The sequence below is a fragment of the Mesoplodon densirostris genome, chromosome 16 (assembly GCF_025265405.1).
Source record: "Mesoplodon densirostris isolate mMesDen1 chromosome 16, mMesDen1 primary haplotype, whole genome shotgun sequence".
Taxonomy (NCBI): Eukaryota; Metazoa; Chordata; class Mammalia; order Artiodactyla; family Ziphiidae; genus Mesoplodon; species Mesoplodon densirostris.
This window is the reverse complement of record NC_082676.1, coordinates 26,304,780-26,328,338: the sequence shown is the minus strand read 5'-3', so window position 1 is coordinate 26,328,338 and position 23,559 is coordinate 26,304,780. Positions and strand designations below refer to the sequence as shown.

General features: G+C 49.7%; 1 protein-coding gene across 1 annotated transcript; it reads left to right on the top strand.

Annotated features, from left to right (window-relative positions):
- Positions 1 to 414: 414 nt before the first annotated feature.
- On the top strand, positions 415 to 23,300 carry LOC132476492 (BPI fold-containing family B member 4). Its single transcript, XM_060078472.1, has 16 exons — positions 415 to 520; positions 1,491 to 1,562; positions 1,845 to 2,364; positions 3,323 to 3,427; positions 4,181 to 4,324; positions 6,745 to 6,808; positions 7,247 to 7,307; positions 8,303 to 8,394; positions 9,964 to 10,167; positions 11,550 to 11,603; positions 14,343 to 14,513; positions 15,091 to 15,158; positions 17,077 to 17,119; positions 17,447 to 17,510; positions 19,443 to 19,519; positions 23,277 to 23,300. Exons 1-16 carry the CDS (start codon positions 415 to 417, stop codon positions 23,298 to 23,300), a joined length of 1,869 nt encoding a protein of 622 aa, XP_059934455.1.
- The last annotated feature ends 259 nt before the right edge of the window (positions 23,301 to 23,559 follow it).

Here is a 23,559-nt window from a genome sequence, read left to right as displayed (position 1 = left end):
TGGATTTCTCCAGAAATCTCTGGAGACATTTCCCCAGAGTCTGTCTTCTACTAATTTGCTATTTTGGTTGGAATCCCGGTTACTCTTCTCTCTTCCTGAGGCTCCGTTTGTAAATTTTCATCTCAGGAGATAATAAAACATCTATGTTATGGGACAGTTTGGTTAATGGGTCTGCTTTGAGCCCCCAGATTAATTGCAATTTGAAAAACTCAGAAGGTGGTATCAGGAACTCTGGACCTGCCCCATTCTATGACCTGGGGTCGTTTACCCTGTCTCTGGGCCTCAGGGTCTTGATGTGACTCTTGGCGGGTTGAGGGGTGGTGGTGCTAACTCCACCTGCTGGCCAGTGCGGTGACACCCAGCCATGGCCATATGACCGACCCACTGTCTCCTTAGCAGAGAAGCAGTGCCAGAATGTGGACAGCGTGGTGTGTGGCTACTCTGTCCGTGGTGGCTGTGTGTGGCATCCGCCAAGAGACAAACACTGTCCTCAGGGTTACCAAAGACGTGCTGAGCAATGGTGAGTCCAGCCCTGCAGTGGGTGGGGAGTGGCAGGGGGCAGGGAGGGAAGTCCAGCCAAGTCTGAAGTTCCCAAGGACTCTCTTCCTTACTGGCAGATTCTACATCAGATGGATGGGTGGCTTTTCTCTGGGCCTTAGTTTCCTCTTTTTCTTTTGGCTCCCATCTCCTGAGCACCTGCTATGTGCCAGACACCATGTTGGGGACTTTATGCTTGAGGCTGTAGAAAGCAGTGATTAAGAGCTTGGGTCCTAGAGTCAGCCTTCCTGGTGTTCAGATACTGACTGTGTGACCTTAAGCCCATGACTTGAGTTCTCTGAGCCTCAGTTTTCTCATCTGCAAAGAAGGTGTAATTATGGTCCCCTTCTCAGAGAATTGATTCAAGAATTAAATGAGATGAACTTTGGAAAACTCTGCACAGTTCCTGGTTCATAGAAAGCCCTCAAAAGTGGGAGCTGATATTGATTCTGCCTTCAATTCTTGGGGCCTCACTTTTGTCATCTGGCAAATGAGGACACATTCCCTGCCCTAATTCCTATCCAAGGCTATCATAAGAATAAAAAAATGAGGTCATTTCCTAAGTGTCACAGGCCTCAATTTCTTTATCCATCAAATGGGGACAATAATTCTGGTCTTGACTATTTCCCAGGAATCAGATTGAATAATGCACAAGGAAGTAGGTTTTTTTAAGCTGTAAAGTGTGGAGCACTGGAAGGGAGGATCATGAAGAAAATCTATCCAGGTTTAGCTGAATGCTGTCGAAATCCAGTTAAAGTGTGAGAGGTCAAAGCCAGCAGCTAATGAGTTCCCGGGGGTGTCAGGGCTGGGTTAGTCTGGAGGAGTCTTTCCATTCGACCTCAGCGTTTTACCAGTGGGAAAAGTGGGGCCCAGAGAGCCGAGCAATGCTGGGAGGCAGTGCCTGGGGGCTGGAGGGGGAAGAGCCCCTAACTGAGACCTTTGCTTCTCTGCAGCCATCTCAGGCACCTTGCAGCAAAGTGATGCTCTCCGCTCAGCCCTGAGAGAAGTGCCCATGGATAAAGCTGGTGGTGATGGTGGTGGGCCTCTCCTGGGGGCCTTGCTTGGTGGAGGTGGAGGTGGCCGGGGTGGTGACCTGTTGGGTGGAGTTGGTGGAAGCTTACTGGGTGTCAGTAGCAGCAGTGATGGAGGCCTCCTGGGTGGTAATGGTGGGGGGCTTTTGGGTGGAGGGAGTAGCAGTGGTGGGGGGCTGCTGGGTGACAGTGGTGGTCTCTTGGGTGGTGGTGGTGGTCTTTTGGGTGGTGGCCAACACCATTACGATGACTACGGAGGCGCTGAATTCCCCCGAGGTGTCGGTGGTGTTCCCTACAATGAGTTTCACATCCAAGAACCACCCCCAGAGTATACCAGTGGCAACCAACTTGGTAGTAATTACAAGTACGGTCACGTTGAGGCCAATGACAACACCGCTCAGCTGGGGGACAAATACCATTACGGTGAGATCCTTGAGTCTGATGGAAGCATCAGGGACCTCCGGAAGGGCAACTACCGCAACGCTGAGAATGCATATGGCAGCCAGAGGGGCCACAGGCGGTACAGGTCAGCGGAAGTGGCGGCGACCATGGGCAGACTTCACCGGCAAAAGCTGCAGCCTGGAGAGATCCCACCTGGTGTAGCCACTGGGGCGCTGGGCCCAGGTGGTTTGCTGGGCACTGGAGGCATACTGACAGCCAACGGCATCCTAGCGGGCCAAGGTGGCCTGCTCGGTGGAGGTGGTCTCCTTGGTGTTGGAGGACTTCTCGGAGGAGGGGGTGTCCTGGGTGCACTCGGCGAGGGTGGCATCCTCAGCACCATGCAGGGCATCACAGGGTAAGGAGGGTCCAGGCTCTCCCTATCAAGCTCCCTGATGAACCTCCAAACAGGAATGATCACCCCCAGAGGCCTGGAGTTGGAAAAGGGATGGTCTTCAGTGCCCTGTACACTTTAGGGCTTGGCCCCAGGACTGGACATCTCAAGTCCCAAGTTGTATGATTTGGGGTCTTGTCATTAGACAGCCCTGAGTTTGAGTCCCAGTTCAACCTTTTATATTAGTGTGTGACTCTGGGCCATTCTTTTCCTCTTTCTGAGTCTCAGTTCCCTCATCTGTAGAATCGTCATAGTAATATAGTCTAGGTGTAACAAACCCAAGGCTCATACATACATATTATAATTTCAACTATACCAGCCTCCTCCTCACATTCACTATTTAATTCAACCAATATTTAGAGGGCCTACTATGTGTGGGGCACTATATTGGTACTAGGGACACAACCTCATGGTGAGCCAAGACAGGACACATCTCTTGTCCTCACAGAGCTTGCAGCTTGGTGGGGTATATGGCATCAATAAAGAAGCCTAGAAACAATCATACAATTACAACAGTGCTAAGAAGTTCATGGAGAAGTGAGGATGTGTATAGTGGAGAGATCAGGGGAGGCTTCCTGGAGGAAGAGGACCTGGAGCTGAAATCTAAAGAATGTGTAGGAGGGAACCAGGCAAAGAGGGGCAGGGACAGGCAGAAGGAATAGCATCTTTACATGAAAAAAAATTCAAAGGAAATACATGGAAATATAAACGGTGGGTCTCCAGTGGGAGTATGGGTCGTGGTGTTTTTTTGCCTTTAACTTCTCTGTGTTTTCCGAGTTCTATCCACAAACCCCAGGTCTTTCTGGAGTCTGGAGGAATGAATGGGGCTCAGAGGAGGAGGGTGTAGGGAGGGCGGTCCCGGGTGAGCAGCGTGGCAGGCAGTGGGGCTGGACGCCCTCTCACCGCTCTCGGTCCTGTTCAGGCTGCGCATCATGGAGCTGACTCTCCCTCGGGTGTCTGTGCGGCTCCTGCCGGGTGTGGGCGTCTACCTGAACTTGTACACCCGCGTGGCCATCGACGGGAAAAGGTGTGTGCCCTTGGTCCCGGAGGGGTCCCTGCCCCGCTACATCCTAGCTGGGAGATCTTGGGCAGGTCATCTCCCATCTTTGTCCATAATGTGGGGACTAAAAGACCTGAGGTGTCACCAGCACACGCATGGCTTATACCTTTGGGCTCAGGTCATCTCCTGAGCGGCGAGCAGTAAAGGCAGTCTGTGTGGTGTTAAGATCTGCAAGGCTGGAGTCTGGGGACTGCCTGGGTTTGAATCCTGACTCTCTCTTTTAATCTGTGACCTCAGGCCAGTCCCCCTAATTTCACTGAGCTGTAGTGTCTTCACCTGCTATGGGCATGATAAGACATATCCTTTTCCAGGTGGCTGCAGCCACAGCGAGGGACAGCAAGCAAAGGCCTTGCTGAACAGTGCCTGCCACGTAGGTGGTGTTCATTAGAGAACCTCAGACAGTGGACTTTTGCATCGATTTATCCCATGGGATGAGGTCATGCCTACAAAGCCGGATGATTGGGTGGTCACCTTGGAAACCAGCATTTATACATAGAGTTCATTTATGGATCTCTATTCCTAGTCTTTGGAGCTCTCATAGGCTAAGGGGAGGTAGAATTGTTCACAGATGACTTGAGGGACCAGAGAAGCCTGGTTTGGGACCCCTAGACGTGAGCCAGCGGCATAGTAGATGGCGGGACCAGCCGGAGCAAAAGCCGAGGTGTGAGGTGGTGGTTGGGAGTTGACTCGTTGTCTCCCTGGCCCCATGGTCTCCTCCAGTCTTATTGGCTTCTTGGACATCGCAGTGGAGGTGAACATCACGGCCAAGGTCCAGCTGACCATGGACCGCACGGGTTACCCACGGCTGGTCATGGAGCAATGTGACACCCTCCCGGGGGGTATCAAAGTCAAGCTGCTGCGAGGGTGAGTACCAGCGGGCTGTGGAGTGCCTTGGCAGATGCTGGAGTGGTCTGTCTTTGGCAAACCATATTTAAGAGCAGAGGCTCTGGAAGCAGGCTGGGGTTCACACCTCTTCAGCTTCATTTTCGCTTGCTGTGTGACTTTTGGGCAACTCTTTTGCCCCTCTCTGAGCTCCCCTTTCTTTATCTGTGAAGTGGGGGTGATTCTTTTCCCCTTTGGAATGAAGATAATGAATGTAAAAAACTTAGTGAAGAATCTGGCACATTTTAAGAGTTTATGAATATGTCTAACAGAGTTTTTGCATCCATTGGTGCTCCAACTCACAGGGAAATTTCCCAGTTGATTCTGTTCAATGTGACCTTGGTCAGGTGGTGAGTATTTTCTATTACACACTCCCCACAAAGAGGCCAAGTCAGCACCTTCTGTGGAGAGTGGTTTCAAGTGTCTGTATATTGACCGGTATGCTGCCCCCAGGTGATGGTCTTAGATGAGGGCACATGAGGGCAGCTCAGAGCTGAGTCCCTTTCTCTTCACTCCCCAGCCCTCATCCTGGGAGATGCTTGTTCTGCTTCTCTCTTTGAGGCCCCCTACTCCTTCCCCTCCTGCCTTATCAATTTCTTGGCCCAATCCCCCCAGCCCTCATCTTATCTAGACTGTGGGATCAGAGAAAATCATTGTGTAACTTGAGCCCCACATTTCCCATTCATGTGGGCTTCTCTGAGTCTTTGTTTCTGCTCCAGAGTAGGTGGAGGCAGAGAAAATCAGCCCCAGGGGTGTTCTGGTGAGAAGAGGAGAGGGAGGGAAACACAAAAACCTCACAGATTTTTAATTCACATTTTCACAAGGAAATATACCTGGTAGTACATGGTTCAAAATATAAAATGATAAGAAGGCACAGCCCCCTCCCTCCCTGTCTCCCATCTGCCCCCTTCCCATTGACCTCACCATGGTTATTTGTTTCTTGATTCTCCATCCAATTTTTTTGAACAAGTGAAGCAAACGTGAATGTAAATTCTCATTCCCCGCCCTCATTTTAATACAAATGAGCACATACTGTAAACACTGTTTTTCACTTTTCTCTCACCATTTATCTATTGGGAAAATTTTCTGTACGGAACATGCTTTCCTTTTGTTTACCTTTTTACAGCTGTGTAATATTCCACTGTCTTGATGAACCATCATTGATTTGCCCTGTTCCCTGGTGTTGAACATTGCAATTTGTCTAATCTGCTCTGACAAATGAGGTTATAAAGAATAGTCTTTTACATACATCTTTTCACACATGGGCCAATGTGTCTGTTGGATAACTTCCCAGGAGAAAGCAGTCTGTGCCCTGAATATACATAGATTAACTTCAAATTATCCCCCCAACACACGTGGGTGGGCACACACACACGGATAAACATGCATGTGCATTCTCACAGCCCTTATCATCCAAGGAGATGTAGAACCAAGACAAGACTCCTTAAGGTGAATTCGCTTAAAAAGGAGACCATAACACATAGTAACCTTGGGGGAAACGATGGAATTAGGACTTTATCTGAAGAAATTCTTTGCTTTGCATAGCATTGGACAATCAGTTTCAACCTGGGGGTGGGGAAGGGGCACAGCAGGGCAGAGGGGGACCGATCTAAGGGGTCAGGCTGTCAGTGATACTTTTGTGTTAGGATAGCCATGTTTCCCTCATTTTCTCATCACCGCAGGGCCTCGGGAAACAAATACATTAGAAACAAACAAACGTATTACAAGTCTGTCAGTCCGTCCATCTATGTGTTTTGTCTATGTATCAGTAATCTCTTTCCTCCCTTCACTAACTGGTTAGGAGAGTTAGTTTAGAGCTGGGTGATGCACTTAGAACTTGCGCTGGCTCAATTCTCTGGACCTTAGTTTCCTTGTCTGTAGAATGGACCATATTTCCCAATCTTTTCAGCACCAAGAACTCATTTTCTCTGGTGGACCAGTATTTCTCCTTCCCTCTCCTCCACAAACATTTATTGAGCACCTACTATGCACCAGATACTGTGCTAGGTGCTTGGGTAAAATAATACACTCATCTTCCCTTTGGGAAGATTATGCAAAGCTGCAGCAAACAGCCCGTTAGAGGGGCAGATGAACAGGAGGGAATGCCATTTGCAGTTAAAAAACAGGAATGTGCCAGCCTAGGCTAGGCCCATAGTAGAGCTCAAGGAACATTTGTTTGTTTCTTGAATGAATGAATAGATGAGTGAATGAATGATGAAAAGCCAAGCCATTTGCTTGAGCAGCCTGTCCAGCCAGGTCTAGGGTGAGTATACACTGACCTTCTAGCCTTCAGAACAATTTTCCAGCACTCAAGGGCTCTGCTGCTCAGACAGCACTGGGACAGGGGCCCCAAGTGTGGACAGCTTGGTGAGTCTCTCCTCGCCCCACTCCTCTCTCCTCAGGCTTCTTCCCAACCTTGTGGACAACTTAGTAAACCAAGTCCTGGCCAATGTCCTCCCGGACTTGGTAAGAACCCATCCTGGGACGGGGAGCGGGGGGCACAGACTTTCCTTAGACCGAGGGGCCACAGTCATCCAGCCTCCATCCCTGGAGGCCTGCAGGTGACCCAGAGGGATGGAGGGAGCCAGGGGGCTGGGATGTGTCCTTGGGGGTCTGGGAAGGGCCCTGAGGAATGTGGAGGGACAGATTAGTGGAGGGATAAAGAGGTGAAGCTCGAGACCCACACAGTTCTGGGTTTGAATCACCTGAGCCTCAGTTTTCCCATCTGTAAAATGGGGATCATGAGAAAGCCTTCCCCATAGGGCTGCGGGGAAGACAGTGCCCCCGCATAGTGCACAGAGAGGCAGTCAGTACACAGTAGCTATTGCCGTTGTTACTGTTCGTTCACCCCCTCCTCCACCCCCTGCGCCGTCACCAGAGCTCCATGCCCTCTCTACCCTACAGCTCTGCCCCATCGTGGACGTGGTGCTGGGGCTTGTCAACGACCAGCTGGGTCTCGTGGACTGTAAGTCCTTCCTGCTTTGCTTCATTCAACCAACATCCACTAGCGCCTGATCTGGGCCAGCCCTCGGAAGGCCCTGGGGACACAGCAACGTCTGGGAGGAAGGCCCAGTGGGGTGGGGTGCTATGCGGCTGACGCCAGGGGCGAGGGGCTGCCTGGTCTTTCCTCTTGTCCCCAAACATCCCCCCAAGTCCCAGAGGGAGGAGGTTCCCGCTTGGACCCAAGGGTGCTACAGCTCTGGACTGGCTGGGTTCGAGCCCTGGCTCAGCCTGGGCATCGTGTGGATTTGGAGAGACTCTTCCCAATTTCCTCATCTCTAAAGTGGGGGAGTTGGCTTCAGCCCCCAGAGAGACTGGAGTGAATAGCAATAGATTAGAGAGTGACAGACGCTGTGGAGACTGTCCAGGTCCTCAGACTCAGGCTCCAGCACTAGCCCTTGATCCAGGATTTCTGAGTGAACATTCATGAAGGCAAGCCTGCCCCATGTGGTTGTCCAGGTCGTTCACTCCATGATTCCAGGGACCTCCTTCCAGATAGACCACAACATAATGGTAGCATCAGTTATGCAGTGCACAGTCTCTACAGCCGTACAGGGCCAGAAGAGCCCAGAAGGTCGGGCTGTCCATCACAAGCAGTCAGGGAAATGCCAGATTCAATTAAGCACCACGTTGTGGAGCCCTAAAACTTCTTCCCTCGTGTACAGCACTTCACAGCTTACAAAGCTTATCAATATGCAGAATCTCATTGGCTCCCCAATATAGTCCAAGGAATTCTATTAAGCCTATTTTACGGAGGAGGAAATGGAGATTCAGAGAGGTGCAGTGTCTTGACGGAGATCACACAGCAAGGAAGAGGCAGAGCTGGGTTTTTACCCAGAATGCTTGCTCTTTCCGTGGTGTCTGGAGCTGGAACCTTGCTGCCCCGCTCCACTCAGGGCACAAGGAGGGTGTCTGGGCGGGTGAGGGGGACCTTCCTGTGACCCCCACCTTTGTCTGCAGCTCTGATTCCTCTGGGAATATTGGGAAGCATCCAGTACACTTTCTCCAGCCTCCCGCTCGTGACTGGGGAATTCCTGGAGCTGGACCTCAATGTGAGTGCCTGGGCTCGGGCAGGTGAGGTGGCCCTCTCCCCATAGGCAGAGGTGAGAGTGAGAGCCCCCCAGGGCTGCTGCTGAATGTCTGGGAAGCAGCACTTGAACAGAACCCTTTTCTGCTTAGATGAAGACCTTCTAGGAGCCGTGCTGGGAAACACAATCATAGCGAACACTTACCGAGTGCTTACTGTGTGCCAGGCACATTCCTAGTGTTTTATGTAGATTAACCATATGAGGTAGGCACTCTTATTGAGGAAACTGAGGCGCAGAGAGGTTAAGCCACTTGCCAAAGGTCACACAGCTAGTAAATGTGAACCTGGGTTCTGAACCAGGCAATCTGGCTTCTAGCTATGAGAGCTGCTGCTATGGGCTTGGGTTTGCTGGAGGAGTGGATCTGGCTAATCGTGTGCTGGTAAGCATTAACCACTCCATGATTTTTTTTTAAAGTCCCTAATTTGCAGTGTTTGATGATTTCCACGGTATAAGTACTCCCTCCCTGGCCTAAACATGGTGTAGGGAAGAGGTGCCTGGAATTGGCTCTCATGAGCTGGTGTGAGCTGGCTCAAGCACACTACTGAATCTGGCCCATAACTGCACAGGCGCACGCGCAGACGTACTTCCCCTGGCCTGTGCAAACCTGAGTGCCTCCCCACTTCGTCCATCAGACGCAGAGCTAGAGCACACACCGTGCCCTCACAGACACAGCACACCTGTGCACACCGAGTATATCCATGAACACATAGTTATTCAAGAGACGTTTATCAGTTACCTGCTGTGTGCCAGGCTCTGGGCTGGGGCTAGAGGTGCAGTGATGAGCACAACAAGATCTCTGACTTGATGGAGCCGACCATCTACTGGAGCGGATAGGCCATCCAAGAATCCCTCAAACAATTAGAGACCATGAAGTCTGTGAAGGAGGGCCCCAGGCTATCAGAGCCTAAAGCAGGGGGTATGATTCACCCAGAGAGGTCACAGAGGGCTTCCTGGAGGACGTGACACTTGAGCTGAGACCAGCCAGATGAGCGGGATGTAACAAAAGAAGAGTGTAGGGGAGGGAACGGCAGGTGGGAAGCACCATGGTGGAGGTGCTGAGGTGGCGGCAGGGATGGACAAGACCCTGGTGGCTGCCCTGCAGAAGGGTGGGTGAGGGGCAGAGTGGCTCCAGATGGGGCAAACCGCACAATGCCTTGTAGGCTATGGAAAGTAGTCTAGTCTTTAGAGTAGATACTCCAGTGTATATTGTGCAGGTGCATTAACTTGTACCTTGTTAGAGCAAGGCTGGGAGGGTGGGGTGGGTCAGAATCTATGGCGTATTTCAAATATATGGTGCTGTACCACGGCTTAATTATAAGTGGTCATAAAGCGGGAACCGCAAGAGATGCTATTCCATCACAAATTGAATTTGTGAGGGTCATAAATGAAAAAGTCACTCCCACCCAGTGGGTTTAACCAAGGAAGGCTTCCTGGACTCAGGTGCAGGTCCTCCCCCCACCCTTCAGCCCGCTTCCTCCACTCTTCTCCCTGCACCTCTCCCTGCTGTGACCCCTTTCCTCTCTGCTTCCCCAGACTCTGGTTGGGGAGGTTGGAGGAGAGCTCATTGACTATCCACTGGGGCGGCCAGCCATGTCTCCCAGGCAGAAGATGCCAGAATTGCCCCCCATGGGTGACAACACCAACTGCCAACTGGCCATTTCTGCCAACTTTCTGGGCTCAGTGCTGACTCTCCTGCAGAAGCGAGGGGCGCTGGATATTGACATCACCGACGGCATGGTGAGTCACAGCCCCCAGGGTGAGGTGGGCTGGGCAGCAAACAGCCCGCTGTTGATCCTCTCTAGTCCCCAGGGCCTTGGGGAAATGGCTTTAAAGCAAAAACTGTAGACAGTCCACCCCTTGACTTATCTCCAGTTCAGAATGTGTATCGATTATGTCAGTGTTTACCAAAGTGTGGTGCCTGGGAGGGTTTTAGGTGATTCACAGACAAGACACTAAACAACATCAAAAAGTTGCTCCCTATCCAATTCTATTTTATTCCCATTCTTTTTTTTTAAAAAAAGCCTGATTTAAATCCATATATCTGTATCTCAATATAAATATTTAGAATCCTTTTACTTGGTAAACATTGATACTATGTAACTAAAAGATATGTAAGAATAAAATACCACCTTTAGGTATGTTCCAGAGTCATTTTCTCTGCAAATCTTTTCTTTCAAAAAAAATTCAAGCCTTCATAAAAGCTGCAAAATAGTACAATTAATGCCATAATATCCTTCACCTAGATTCACCAGCTAATATTTTGTCACATTTGCTTCATTTCCAACTATCCATCCATCTGCCCACCCACCTATCTACTCATCCATCCATCCATCCATCTATCTGCTGTTGAAAAACTTGAGTGTTTGGAGACATCATGACATGTCACTCCATAAACTTCAGTGTGTATCTCATAAGAACAAGATGTTCTCAAAAAAAAATCATATACATATGTCAACCTCGATTCTATCAAGAGAAAAGTCTCCATTTGGTGCCAGTATAATGTAACCCTCTCTTAAACTTTAAGTTGTCCTCTTTTAATTGAGAGAGAACAGCATTCCCACCCAAAGTCCCCCAAAGACAACGGTATCCATGCAGAATGTAATGTCATTGTCTTGTTTTTATTGCATTTAGTTTTACACCTGCCATCTCCTTCTGTCAAGTGGTACTGGCTTTCCATTTTTTAGTATTTGACATTTTAAAAAGTAAACTCATTTAAAGAAGATATTAAGTAAATAATAGTACAGGTAGTTCAGGGATATGGCAGAATCATGCACGTAGTGGACCCTGGGTTTTGCACATGGACACGCTGATGCTCACCTTGTTTTAATAAAGAATCACATTTTTAGAGGAGAAGGTTCAGGTCTTGCCTCCTGCCCTGAAAAGTCCTCTCTGTGGTAAGCTTCAGTGGCTGCCCCCATCCACTTAAACACAAAACAGATACTATGGTCTGCATGGTGGCCACTGTTGGACAGGCAGAGCCTCCCAAGAGGTCTTTAAGGGGGAGGAGATGCCCCCACTGGTTGTCTGAGAGGGTGCAGGAATTTAACACAGTGTGTTAGCAACTCCTGTCTGTCCCTTTAGCTTCAGGGACTCTCATAACCCTTCTTCTTTCCCTGCAGTTTGAAGAGCTTCCTCCACTCACCACGTCTACACTGGGAGCCCTGATTCCCAAGGTACGTAAGGCTGGTGCCTACCCCTGTCTCAGCCTCACGCCCCCTCTAGCTGTCCCAGGAGCTGGGTGCGAAGGGAAGACACTCAGTACTAGAGTGAGGTACTCCACCCCACCGCCCCCTGGGGGTGCAGTGACAAAAGCTTGGAGGCCGGACCCCTGTGAGGGGGCGCGGCACAGAAGGCTGAGCTGGAAAGAACCTGAGCTCTAGCGGTGGACTGGCCTGCCCGGGTCTAATCCCAGCCTGGTCACTTCCTCGCTGTGTGACTTTGGGCAAGAGTCTTAACATCTCTGAGCCTAAGTTTCCTTATCTGTCAAAAAAGGATGCTAATACCTTTTGCACAGTTTCATCCAGGAGGATAAAGGAGGTGAAGGAGATAATGCACATAAAGATGCTGACATGGGGCACATGTAGGTGCACGGAGGCCTAGAGGGAAAGGACCAGATCTTTGGAGCAGATAGACATGAATTTGAATTCCAACTCAGCACTCCCTTAGGCAAGTGACTTCTCTCTGAGCCTCAGTTTCCTCATCTGGAAAACAGGAGCAACAAAGCCCGCCTCACAGCGTGGCTGCAGACCTGGGATTTGAACCTAGGCCCAGAGTAGGCGTTTGATAAATGTTATCTATGATTGTTCTTGTTAATAATAACAATATCTTTTTTAAAAAAAAGATCAAATGGGGCTTCCCTAGTGGCGCAGTGGTTGAGAGTCCGCCTGCTGATGCAGGGGACACGGGTTCGTGCCCCGGTCCGGGATGATCCCACATGCCGCGGAGCGGCTGGGCCCGTGAGCCATGGCCGCTGAGCCTGCGCGTCCGGAGCCTGTGCTCCGCAACGGGAGAGGCCACAACAGTGAGAGGCCCGCGTACCTCAAAAAAAAAAAAAAAAAGAGCAAATGTACTCTTGTTGGATCAGCCACCATACACAATTGGAACAAAGGCCTTTCTGATCCCAGTTCTCATCCCAGCTCTGGTCCCAGGCCTGCTATCCTGCACCTGGCACCAAAGAACTTCTTATGTAGTGTTATACAGATGCACAGGATTGCGGTACTTTACAGCCATTTTAGACATTTTTCATCTCCTTTCTACCTGTCCCATCTGGTTCTGGGTGGAATTCAAAGGAGGCAGGAAAGGAGATCAAATTCCACAAATGATCACTATCACCCTCATGTGGTTGAAAGCCGAATGGCAGGGCACCATTACTAATGCCATAAATAGTGGCCTCTCCAGGAGGCAAGTGGACCCCTCAGTCAACTGGATCTTATATTGGACCACTTCTTATGTGCACTGCACTTTACGCTTCATGAAAGTTTTTAAGAATCCACTCTTTCATTTGGTTTTAATCATCCCCCCTATCCACGGGGCTAGTTTACAGATGGGGAAATAGGCTCAGAGCGGTCACACAATGTGGTCAAAGCAGGGACGCAGGGCTTCATGTGGAGCTGGGTCTGCAGCAGGGGGGCTCAGGCTAGACACAGAGGAATGGAGTCACCTGGAGACGCCTGACCAGAGCTACGAGGGCATCCTTGGTCCCCTACTGCTGCGGGGAGAGAGTTCAAGGTAACCTTTCAGGGTCCCTGTGAAGGCAGTGCTGCTAATTCTTAGAGATTCTGCATGTTGGGGCAGAGGTGGTTGAGACACCAGGCCCCTTTGAGGAAGTATCCTGAAAATCCTTTTGTGAAAAACCAATGCACCAAATCACTGATTTGCTGGAAGCCGATTTGTCAAAAGGTGAGTCCACTGAGTGGTCAATTGGCTGAACTTGATAGATTTGCCATTAGACCAAGAGCTTGTCCAGAAGAGTTTCACCTCGAATGTGTTCAAGAAAATGAATGTCTTCTTAGGACGAGGACCCACACTGCTGCACTGCAAGTATAAAAGTTTATGTTTAAATTAGTTTCTTTTTAAAGTAACTTTGTGGTTTTTCCCACATACTTATGCTCATTTAAAATATTCAAGAAAAGTGTTCCTTAAAACAAACTTTTTGGTAAATCAGTTATTTAGCAAATATGGGAAGCTGGTCATTTGATGAATTGTCCCTTTAGCCAATTAGCTTTGGAGGAATCAATTTTGCAGCCAATGGGCTCAGATCCCTCCCGCCGTGGGTCTCCGGAGACCCCAGCAAATCCAGGCAGGTGGGGCAGGCTGTGCCTTGCTCTGGGAATTTCATGGTGAGGCACCCCGAATTGTGGACTTTCTCGTTCCAGGTGGGGCGAGAGAGTCAGTGAGAGGTCCTGGGTTTCTGAGTCACACGGACCTGGCCTGGAATCTCAACTCTCCTGTTGGCCTTGGATAATTCGCTTGATGTTTCCCTCTGAGTCTCAGTTTTCTCATCTGTAACATGGAGAAAAAATTCCCCTATGGAGTTGTGAAGGATCAATGAAATCATGAATGCCCAGCACTGGCCTCAGTGCACATCCCCCCGCCCCATCCCCCCGCCCCATCTCCCTAAGGACCAGGTTTTGAACATTTCCGAGGGTCAGGCATTGAGTTCAAAGCTTTGCTGGCATGATCACATTGAATTCTCATGATAACGTTGTGTGAGAGGCTCAGAGAAGGCAGCCCCTGTCCAAACCGCACAGTGGTTGGAGGCTTTGCATGTGGTTTGTAGGACTTGAGCAATATTGTTGGGTCTGAAACTATCCAGTGTGGAACCCTGTGCTGTGTGTTTAGAGGTTGACTGACGACCCCGAGCCTGCCCATCCCTGAGGGCCCTGCTCACCTCACCCAGTGTCCGCCCACAGGTGTTCCAGCAGTACCCCGAGTCCCGCTCCCTCACCATCAGGATCCAGGTGCCCAACCCACCTTCAGTGATGCTGCAGAAGGACCAGGCGCTGGTGAAGGTGTTTGCCACCTCCATGGTCATGGTCTCCCAGCCCAATGATGTCGAGACCAACATCTGCCTCATCGATGTGGTGAGTGGGGCTGAGTGGTCACGTGGTCTCGGGGAGTCTGCAGACACCTACAAATCCCCATGGTCCCCACCACAGTGACTATGAGTCCAGTTTGGGGACCAGATGACCTGGAGGGCAGGGAAGCAAATAGGGATCTTCTTACAACAAGGCTTCTACTTGCAAAGGCGGATGAGTTTGGACCTTTTATGCCCTCTCCTTGGAAGGGCGGGGCAGTTATGATTGACAGTGACGATGCCCAATCCCATCTGCAATGGCTGATCTGAAGCAGGCCTCCTAGGCTGCAGGCCATCCCCACCTCCTCTGAGACAGCTCAGAGAAAGTTGATAAACACCTCGCATGCCAATCGTCATCTTCCTGTGACAGCTGTCATTCTGAGGAATGTTCCCCAGGCCTTGCCGTGACTTACTTGTGAACAACAGTTAATGCAGGCAATTGACGATTCCCATCTCCTTCCCTCTGGAGGTGGGGAAAATCCATCATATGGTCTGCGTTACTGGGGGTCTCCCAGTGAGCCGCCAGCAAGCAATGACCAGCATGTAACAGCAGTGATGTTCCACTCACCTTCCCTTTCCTCCAGGACACAGAACTCTTGGCCATGTTTTCCGTGGAGAATGACAAGCTCATGATTGACACCAAGCTGGACAAGTAAGGGTGTTTGCTGCCGCGGTCTCCTGCTCCTCAGAAAGGCCTCTTTGGTGCTCTTGTGTCTCGTGCCAATTCACTGAGGGACCAGGGAGGGCTTAGACGTCTCCGGGCACGGCTGCCAGGGTAAATCCAAGGGGCCACACAGGGGAAAATGGGCCGTGATTGCCAAGATCACTGGCATGAGCCGGGTAGGGTGGGTGGAGCTGTGAGCTTCACAGAAGAACCTACTGCTGACAACAGCATGGACAATAATGATGCTGCTGGTGGTGACGATGTGCTAAGCTCTGCACTGGGTACTTCGATGTCTTATCTGGTTTAGCCCTGCAGAGTCAGGGCTGTTATTCTCCTATTTTAAAGAGGAGAAAACTAGGGCTCAGAGAGGTGGATTTACTTACTCAAGGCTGCACCATGAGAACAGAGAGGGGCAGTGAACCAACCCGGGTCTGTCTGACCTGGAGCTGTGTCAAATGGTTACAAGCACAGGCTGTGGAGCCAGTGGTATGGGTTCAAATCCTCACGTGACCACCGACTGGCTGTGTGATGTAAGGCAAGTGACCTTGCCTCTCTGAAACTCAGTTTTCTCATCTGAAAATGGGCATCTTTGTCTCTATACCTCATAGGACTCATAATAAGAAGAACTATTATTTATTAGATGCTTTCTAAGTGCCAGACATTGAGCTAAGCCTTCAATGTATTCATTTAATTATTTTTTTTGACCATACCATGCGGCTTGTGGGATCTTAGTTCCCCAACCAGGGATTGAATGCAGGCCCCCAGCAGTGGAAGCGCAGAATCCTAACCACTGGACTGCCAGGGAATTCCCATTCATTTAATTCTTGACATCAGCCTATGGCAGCAAGGGCTATTATTAGTCCCACTTCAAGATAAATGAGAGAGTATGTAACATTTTCAGCATGTGCCTAGTTCATTGTAAGGTTTTCGTCTTACAACAAATATTTATGAGGCCCAACAGTGAGAGCTACTCATAAGATGATGCTAATCAGAGCCATTCAGGAGTTTCTAAGGAGATCTGAGACTGAGGCCTGGATGGGGAGAAGGGGGCAGCCAGGTGAAGAGCTGGGGTTTCAGGCAGCATGAGCAGTGCAGGCAAACTCCCAGGGGCAGGAAAGAGCTTGGGCGTCGTGGATGGAGTGGTCGAGGGAGAAGGAGGGATGGGAGTGGAAGTCGGGAAGGAATCCAACATTCCAAAGCAGAGTCTTCTCCCCTGAGAAGCCTCATTTGTTTCTCTCGCTCTGGACGCCAGTGGCTCCAATGTCTCTCTGCCCCATGGGCGGGTCTGGTCTGGCCTCTTGGGTGGGACTGTCGGTTTGCAGGTGAGATTCAGGTGCAGCGAGACTGAGGCCCTCACGGTGCAGAGAAAAGACCTCAAACCCAGGCCTTGGGCCTCCCTGCTCAGGACAGCACAGCAGCGATGAGTGCAGCTCAGGGTGCGAGACTGGGGCGCCCTCTCCCCAGCTCTGTGGCCCTGGCCAGTTCCCTGGGAGCCTCTGGTTCCTCCTCCACGGGGTTCCTGAAGGATCACACGAGGTAGTAGCGATGCTCACGTGCACGGCACTCACTGGGTACCAGGTGTGATTCTAAGGGCTTTACTTGAATTATCTCATTTAGTCGTTGCAGCCATCCACTCTGCAGAGGAGGAAACTGAGGCACAGGGAAGTTAGGTACTTTGCCAAGGACACACAGCTGTGATGTGAGCCGTATGCATATGGCATCGTGTCTGGCACATAGTTAGTGCTCCCCACGTGGAGACCAGCCTTGTTCTTATTACCTCCCCCAGACTGAAAGAGGTCTCTGTGAGGATGTTGGTGGAGGGGCTTATGGCAGTCTATTGAAATGTGAGCCCCTTATGATTCTCAGGCAATCTCTACCTCTAATGAGCTGTTTTCTTTATCTGCAGGACCAGGCTCAACCTCAGAACCTCAGATGTGGGCAATTTTGATGTAAGTACCAAGCTCAGGCCCCAGAGTGAGATCTAGGAATAGCATCCCTGTGAGGCTGGCTGGGCTTCCCTCGGCCCCTGCCTCACCATAAGCCTTGGACCAGCACTTGCCCCATTCTGGGCCTCCGCTTCCCAACTGTACAGGGAGCAGGCTGACCAGGTGCGCTTCAGGGCTACCAGCTTGGGGGTTCTGGAATCACAGGGGCTCTGACTGCCTCCTCCCAGGTTGTCCCGGGACAGCTCTGTGGCTTCCCTTCCAGCCACAGGGAGGCCTCAAGCATCCCTTTGGATCTGAGCGAACCACTGCCCTTTTGTTCTTCCTCTGCAGGTTGGCCTCTTGGAGGTGCTGGTCGGGATGATTTTTGACCTGGCGTTCATGCCCGCGATGAATGGTGAGAGCAGGTGCCCGGGCCTCCCTGGGGGCGTGAGACTTGGGGACCGGGTGGCTACTGGTTTGTTGGGCATATTTGATGCACAGCTGTTCCACCTCAATAGTATTTCTGAGAACTTCACTCTAAGCTTATTTATTTCAGCCTCTGAATGCAAATGTTGCCTCAAGAGTCCATCAACTTCCTTATTTGCCACTTTTGCTGTATTCTTCCCTCCGCCCTTATTTGGCTGATTTTTCTGATTATCTATGTAAACTTCTGAATATATATGAAAATTATATGCGTATACATTTTAGAGAGTCCGGAAGAGTCTAGGAGAGAAAATCTCACCTCCCAGGGACAATTAATCCCAACATCTGGGTATATTTCCTTCTAAACGGTTCTTTCTCTGTTTTTTAGCATACAGTTCAAGATGTTTCCAGACTTATTTTTTTAAGTGTTTATTTTTCGTTGTAAAATACACATAACATAAAATTTACCTTCTTAGCCATTTTTAAGTTAAGTATATTCACATGGTTGTGTTCCTGACTTATTTTTAATTGTGTATTTATTTTTCCTTTCATAGGGACCACGTGCATACATTATTATTGTAAAAAGTTCAATCAGTACAAAGCTAAAGTTGCTCTTGTGGGGATCCCTAACCTCCTAACCCAGAATCTGCCCCCTAGGCAGTCACATTGTCAGTTAGAGAGTTTTCTTACCCAAATTTATAAATAGAACAGACTGAGCGTGGTGCCTCCTCTCTGCGGCTCCTTGTTGGACTCGGGGGCCACTGGAGGCTGGGACAGCCTCCCCATCAGTAACCTTAGTCCCCATCCCTCATGCTACTGCACCCCAACCTCTCTCTCCCCACTTCCGCTTCCTGGAAGAGAGGATGAAGAGGGGCCGCATCAGCTGTACCAGCCGGGTCCTTTTGGAGCTCTGGATGTCAAACAGACCCTTATTCTGGGAACTGTCACCAGAGGAGGCTGAATCTGAATCACAGGGAAGTGCTGGTCACCAGGCACATGCTCGTTCCCTGGCAGGAGAGGATGCTCTCAGGAGCTGGCCGGGCTGGGCTGACCTGGAAGCCAAGAGATGGAGACACTCGTCCTGGCAGAGGCACTGTGAACCTGGCAGCAAGTCCCTCAATCTCACTATAGTGTGATTTACCATTCTCAAAAGTGAGAGAGTGGGTTAGATCCATGATTTCCAAAGAGGGTTCCATAGAAAACTAGTCCCACAAGATACTCTGTGAAAAGGGTTCCGTGGTCAAGCAAGTTTGGGAAATACTGAATAGGTTCCTCTGGGGTAGATTCACAATGTTCTTAGCTCTCTGAAAAATCCTGCTGGAGTCAGGAAGTCTGTTCAACCTCACTCCATCCTATTTCCCCCACCTGCCCTTTCCTGCTCCCTTCCTCATTTCCTTTCTTCCTTCCTTCTTGGAATGTTAATCAGTGGGTCAGGCTCTGATGATCTAAACCAAACAGTACATCCCACGGCGGTCACTTGTTGGGGTCCCATGTGCATCCTTCCACACCTTCATCAGCAAATATCTGTCTCCTCCTCTGTGCCCGGCCCAGGGCTGGGTGATGCTGGGGACACAGTCCTTGCCTGAAGAAACTCACGATCTGGTGGAGGTGACAGATGTGGAGACAGGGGATTAATATTTTATGATTTCTGGAATGGAGCTGTCCGGGAAGAGTGGCAGGGGCCCAGAGTTGCTTGGTCTGGGGTGGAGGAAGGGTCACAGAGGTGACATCCAAACAGAGTCTCGGGGAAGGCTCAGAACTCAGCAGGCAGGCAAGGGTGAGGCAGTGTGCTCCTGGCACAAGGACCTTCAAGGACAAAGGCCTAGAGGCATGAAAGACATGGTTAGTCTTCTTGAAAACACTGGTGGCTTCTGAAAGGCTACCGCCATGCTGACTATGCCTGATCATGCTTTTTTCCCTGCAGCCGTGATGGGCTCTGGCATCCCTCTCCCCAAAATCCTCAACATTGACTTCAGCAATGCAGACATCGACATCCTGGAGGTAAGGGGAGATAGAGCTCTGTTCTGCTTTCCCCTCCACACCTAGGAACTGGGAGGAGAAAGAGAAGGGAAGGGAAGGGCGGGATAACAGGGGCCTCTTCTTTCAAAGAATGGGGCTGAGCGAACAAGAAACAAAGCTGCCAAAGAGCCTTAAATGAAGCTTCTCACATCCATGCTTTCATTTAGTCCTCAAGACAGATGTCATTGCCCCTATCTCACAGATAGGAATACTGAGGCTCAGAGCAGTAAGGGGCTTGCCCAAAGTGGAAGTGTGACATAGTTCATCAGAAGAACTTTTATTGAGCACCTACTGTGTGCCAGACAACTCCCAAGGGGCTGGGGATACAGCAGTGAACAAAAAAACATGCACAATCCTGGCCCTTGTAAAGCTTTCCCAACCAGTGGGGAGATGGGCCTTTGGGTAAATATTCCTGAAATAGTCACTAATTATAATCATGGCTGGTGCCATGAAGGGGGTCTACTACCACTACAAAAAACACAAGTGCTCAGTATCTGAAATTTGGAAAATACAGAAAAGATTAATCAAACATGTGTTTACCCTCCTTGATGTATTTGCAACCCAGAAATTGCCACTTAGAACATTTTGCCGTTTTTCATTCCAGTCTTTCTGGAGTCTTATTTTTTTTTTATTTTTTATTCTTTTTGCGGTATGCGGGCCTCTCACTGCTGTGGCCTCTCCCGTTGCGGAGCCCAGGCTCCGGACGCGCAGGCTCAGCGGCCATGGCTCACGGGCCCAGCCGCTCCGCAGCACGTGGGATCCTCCCGGACCGGGGCACGAACCCGCGTCCCCTGCATCGGCAGGCGGACTCTCAACCACTGCGCCACCAGGGAAGCCCTGGAGTCTTATTTTTAAACATTACTTGATCAGGGGGTCAGTCAGTAGAGCATAGGAGTTAAAGAATAAGGGTGCTGGTGCCCAATGGCCTGGGTTCAAATCCTGACTCTGTCAGTTTCCAGCTGAGTAACCCTGGGCCTCAGTTTTCTCCTCTATAGAAAGGGGCTAATCATAGTACCTACCTATAGGACTGCATTTAGGTTAAAAGGAGATTCTGCATATAGGTGCCTTATACAGCCCCTGGCACATAGTAAGCATTCTAGAAGTGTCCATCGTTATCAGTGTCATCATTGTAACAAAGAAGGCTCCAGTGTCAATCCTGGTGGACAGAACTGTTTCTGGCCTCGGGATTTACTTCCTTAGAACATACTCCCGGAAGCGGAGTGAATGGGCCTTTGCCCCAGATTGACAATTTCCTTTCCAAAAGGTGGAACCTATTTGCATAGCCACCAACCGTGTGCAGAGAGCCCAGCTCCTCACACTCATGCCAGGCTTGGGCCTTAGCCCAGGGGCAGCCCCCCACCACCTTAGGGGAGCAGTCAAGGGAAGTGGCAGAGACCTTGGGTGGGCAGTGTGGGCAGCAGTCAGATGCAGGCTGTGGGACAGTCCTCGGGTGCCGGTCCTTGTCCCTTCTCTTGAGCTCCTGCACGACCTCAGCACCTCTCTGAGCCTCAGTTTCCTCATCTGAAAATGGGGCAACACTACCCACCTCATGGAATTTATGGTGACAGATTAAATGAGATACAGAATTTTAGTGTTAACTGTTACCATTCACTTTGAAAAATAGGTTAGGAAATATGAACAGGATTGGCACAAATTTATCATCATCAACAGCAGCACCATCATCATTACTACCATTTACTGAGCGTGTGCAGTGCCCCCTGCCCTGTTTTGTATGCATTTGGGCCTTACCAGGGCTCCGGTTGATGTTTGCCCTAACATCATAGGTGAAGGTCCTGAGTATCAGAGAGGGTAGGCCATTTGCCCAAGGTCACTCAGCCAGTGAGAGGTAGGATTTGCACTGAAATAATAGAGGCAGCTCAAACCAGTGGTTCTCAACCAGGGCTGTACTGCAACCCACCTCCCAACCTGAGGGGATTTTTGAAATTAGTGGGGATGAGTCTTTCTCTCCTGAATAATCATGTTTCAATATTTCACATTAAAAGACATATTATTTTATTATAAATTACTTACCTCTTATTTCTTCTTTACATTCTGGTGAGTGAATTTATACTAGTTTTTTAAAGAAATGTGTAAGTAGACTGTATAATCTATGAATTTTGTTTCAGAATAATAAAGGAAATAATATGGAGACCTATAATAAAATGTAAAATGGGTGTTAAGTCTGAAAGGTGAAGAACCACTGGTTCAAAGAAACACTGAGAAAAACAAAAGAAAGACTCAGAGGATCTTGAAGGCCCTCTGTAAATGGTAGCTATTCTTCCTATTATTGTAACTATTATATGGGTCTAGCTATTTATTTTAACTTTTTATTTTGAAATAACTTTAGACTTACAGAAAAATTGCAAAAATAGTACAGAGAGTTCCAGGACACTCTTCACCCAGCTTCCTCTAATGTTAGCATCTGCTATAACCTGAGTACCATGATCAAAATCAGGAAATTAACATTGATACAAAGCTATTAACTAATCTACAGGCCTCACCCACCAGGTTTCCCACTAACGTCCTTTGTCTGCTTCAGGGTCCAGGGTCCCACTTTGCCTCCAGTCACGTGAGCCTCCTTAGTGTCCTCCAATCTGTGACAGTTCCTCAATTTTCCTTGTGTTTTATGACCTTCACATTTCTGATGAGTCGGGCCCGTTTTTTGTTTGTTTGTTTGTTTCTTTTGGTTTTTTTTTTTTTGCGGTACGCGGGCCTCTCACTGTTGTGGCCTCTCCTGTTGCGGAGCACAGGCTCCGGACGCGCAGGCTCAGCGGCCATGGCTCACGGGCCTAGCCGCTCTGCGGCATGTGGGATCTTCCCGGACCAGGGCACGAACCCGTGTCCCCTGCATCGGCAGGTGGACTCTCAACCACTGTGCCACCAGGGAAGCCCAGTCGGGCCCGTTTTGTGGGATTCTTTCGATTTGGATTTGACCGATATTTTCTCATGATTAGATTGAGGTTATGTATTTTGGACAAGAACTCCACCAAATGATGCTGTGCACTATGTCGGGGCACATGATGTCAGCCTCTTATTCCTAGACATGTTCACTTTGATCTTGTGGTTAAGATGGTTCCTGCTAGGTTTCTCCACTAAGTTACTATGTTTTCCCTTTGCAACTAATAAATATCTCATGGGACTTAAACTTCTTTGACACTACACAAATATCCTGTTTCTCACTATACTTTTCCCACTGATTTGGACATTCCTTAATGGTCCTTGCCTACAACAGTTATTACCGTGCTGTTTGCCCGATTGTGATTTTCTATTTCTGTAATTCCTTTTACACTTATTAATGGAGTTCTGCCGTCAAGAAAAGCCATCCCTTCTCCCCCATTTATTTATTTACTCAATGATTTATATCAGTATGGACGCATGGGTATTCATTTGTTCTATGGATTCGGTCTATTACTTTTATTATTTATTATTGTGTTTTAATTACAAAAACTGGATTTTGGAAGAGTGTGGAAGGGGCTCAGTCCTGCTTCTCTTATTTTGGAAAAGAAGGAAATGAGAAACAGGGAGGGGAGGGTCTTGCCCAGGATGCCCTGTACACAGCAAGCTGATGACACGGCCAGGGTGATCCTCAGGACCCTTTGACCCCAGCTGTCTCCTCTGTTCAGAGTTACTGCTGCCGAGAAATGCGACTAGCTCGATCCATAGGCAAGTGACTGTCTGTGGAGGCTGCAGCCAGAAGCCACCCCACCCACTAACTGGGTTCTCTGTTCTGCCTTCCAAGGACCTTCTGGTGCTGAGCACCTGAGTGACAGAGGCAGGGATGCTGCCGCAGCCCCGAAAGAAGCCAGAACCAGCCCAGGAAAGGCTCGTGCTGACACGGTCCCCGGCTCCAAGTCCCTTCAGCCCTTCGACAGTCCCCTCCCCAGCCCTCCAACCCTCTTCTCACCTGCCCCCACCCTGAGAAAGGGCCCAGCCATTGCCCCTATTGACAAACAATCTCATCCATGGTCAGCCCTGCTCCCCACCCCCACGGGGGGATGGCGGTCGCCTGGAGGACTGAGGCC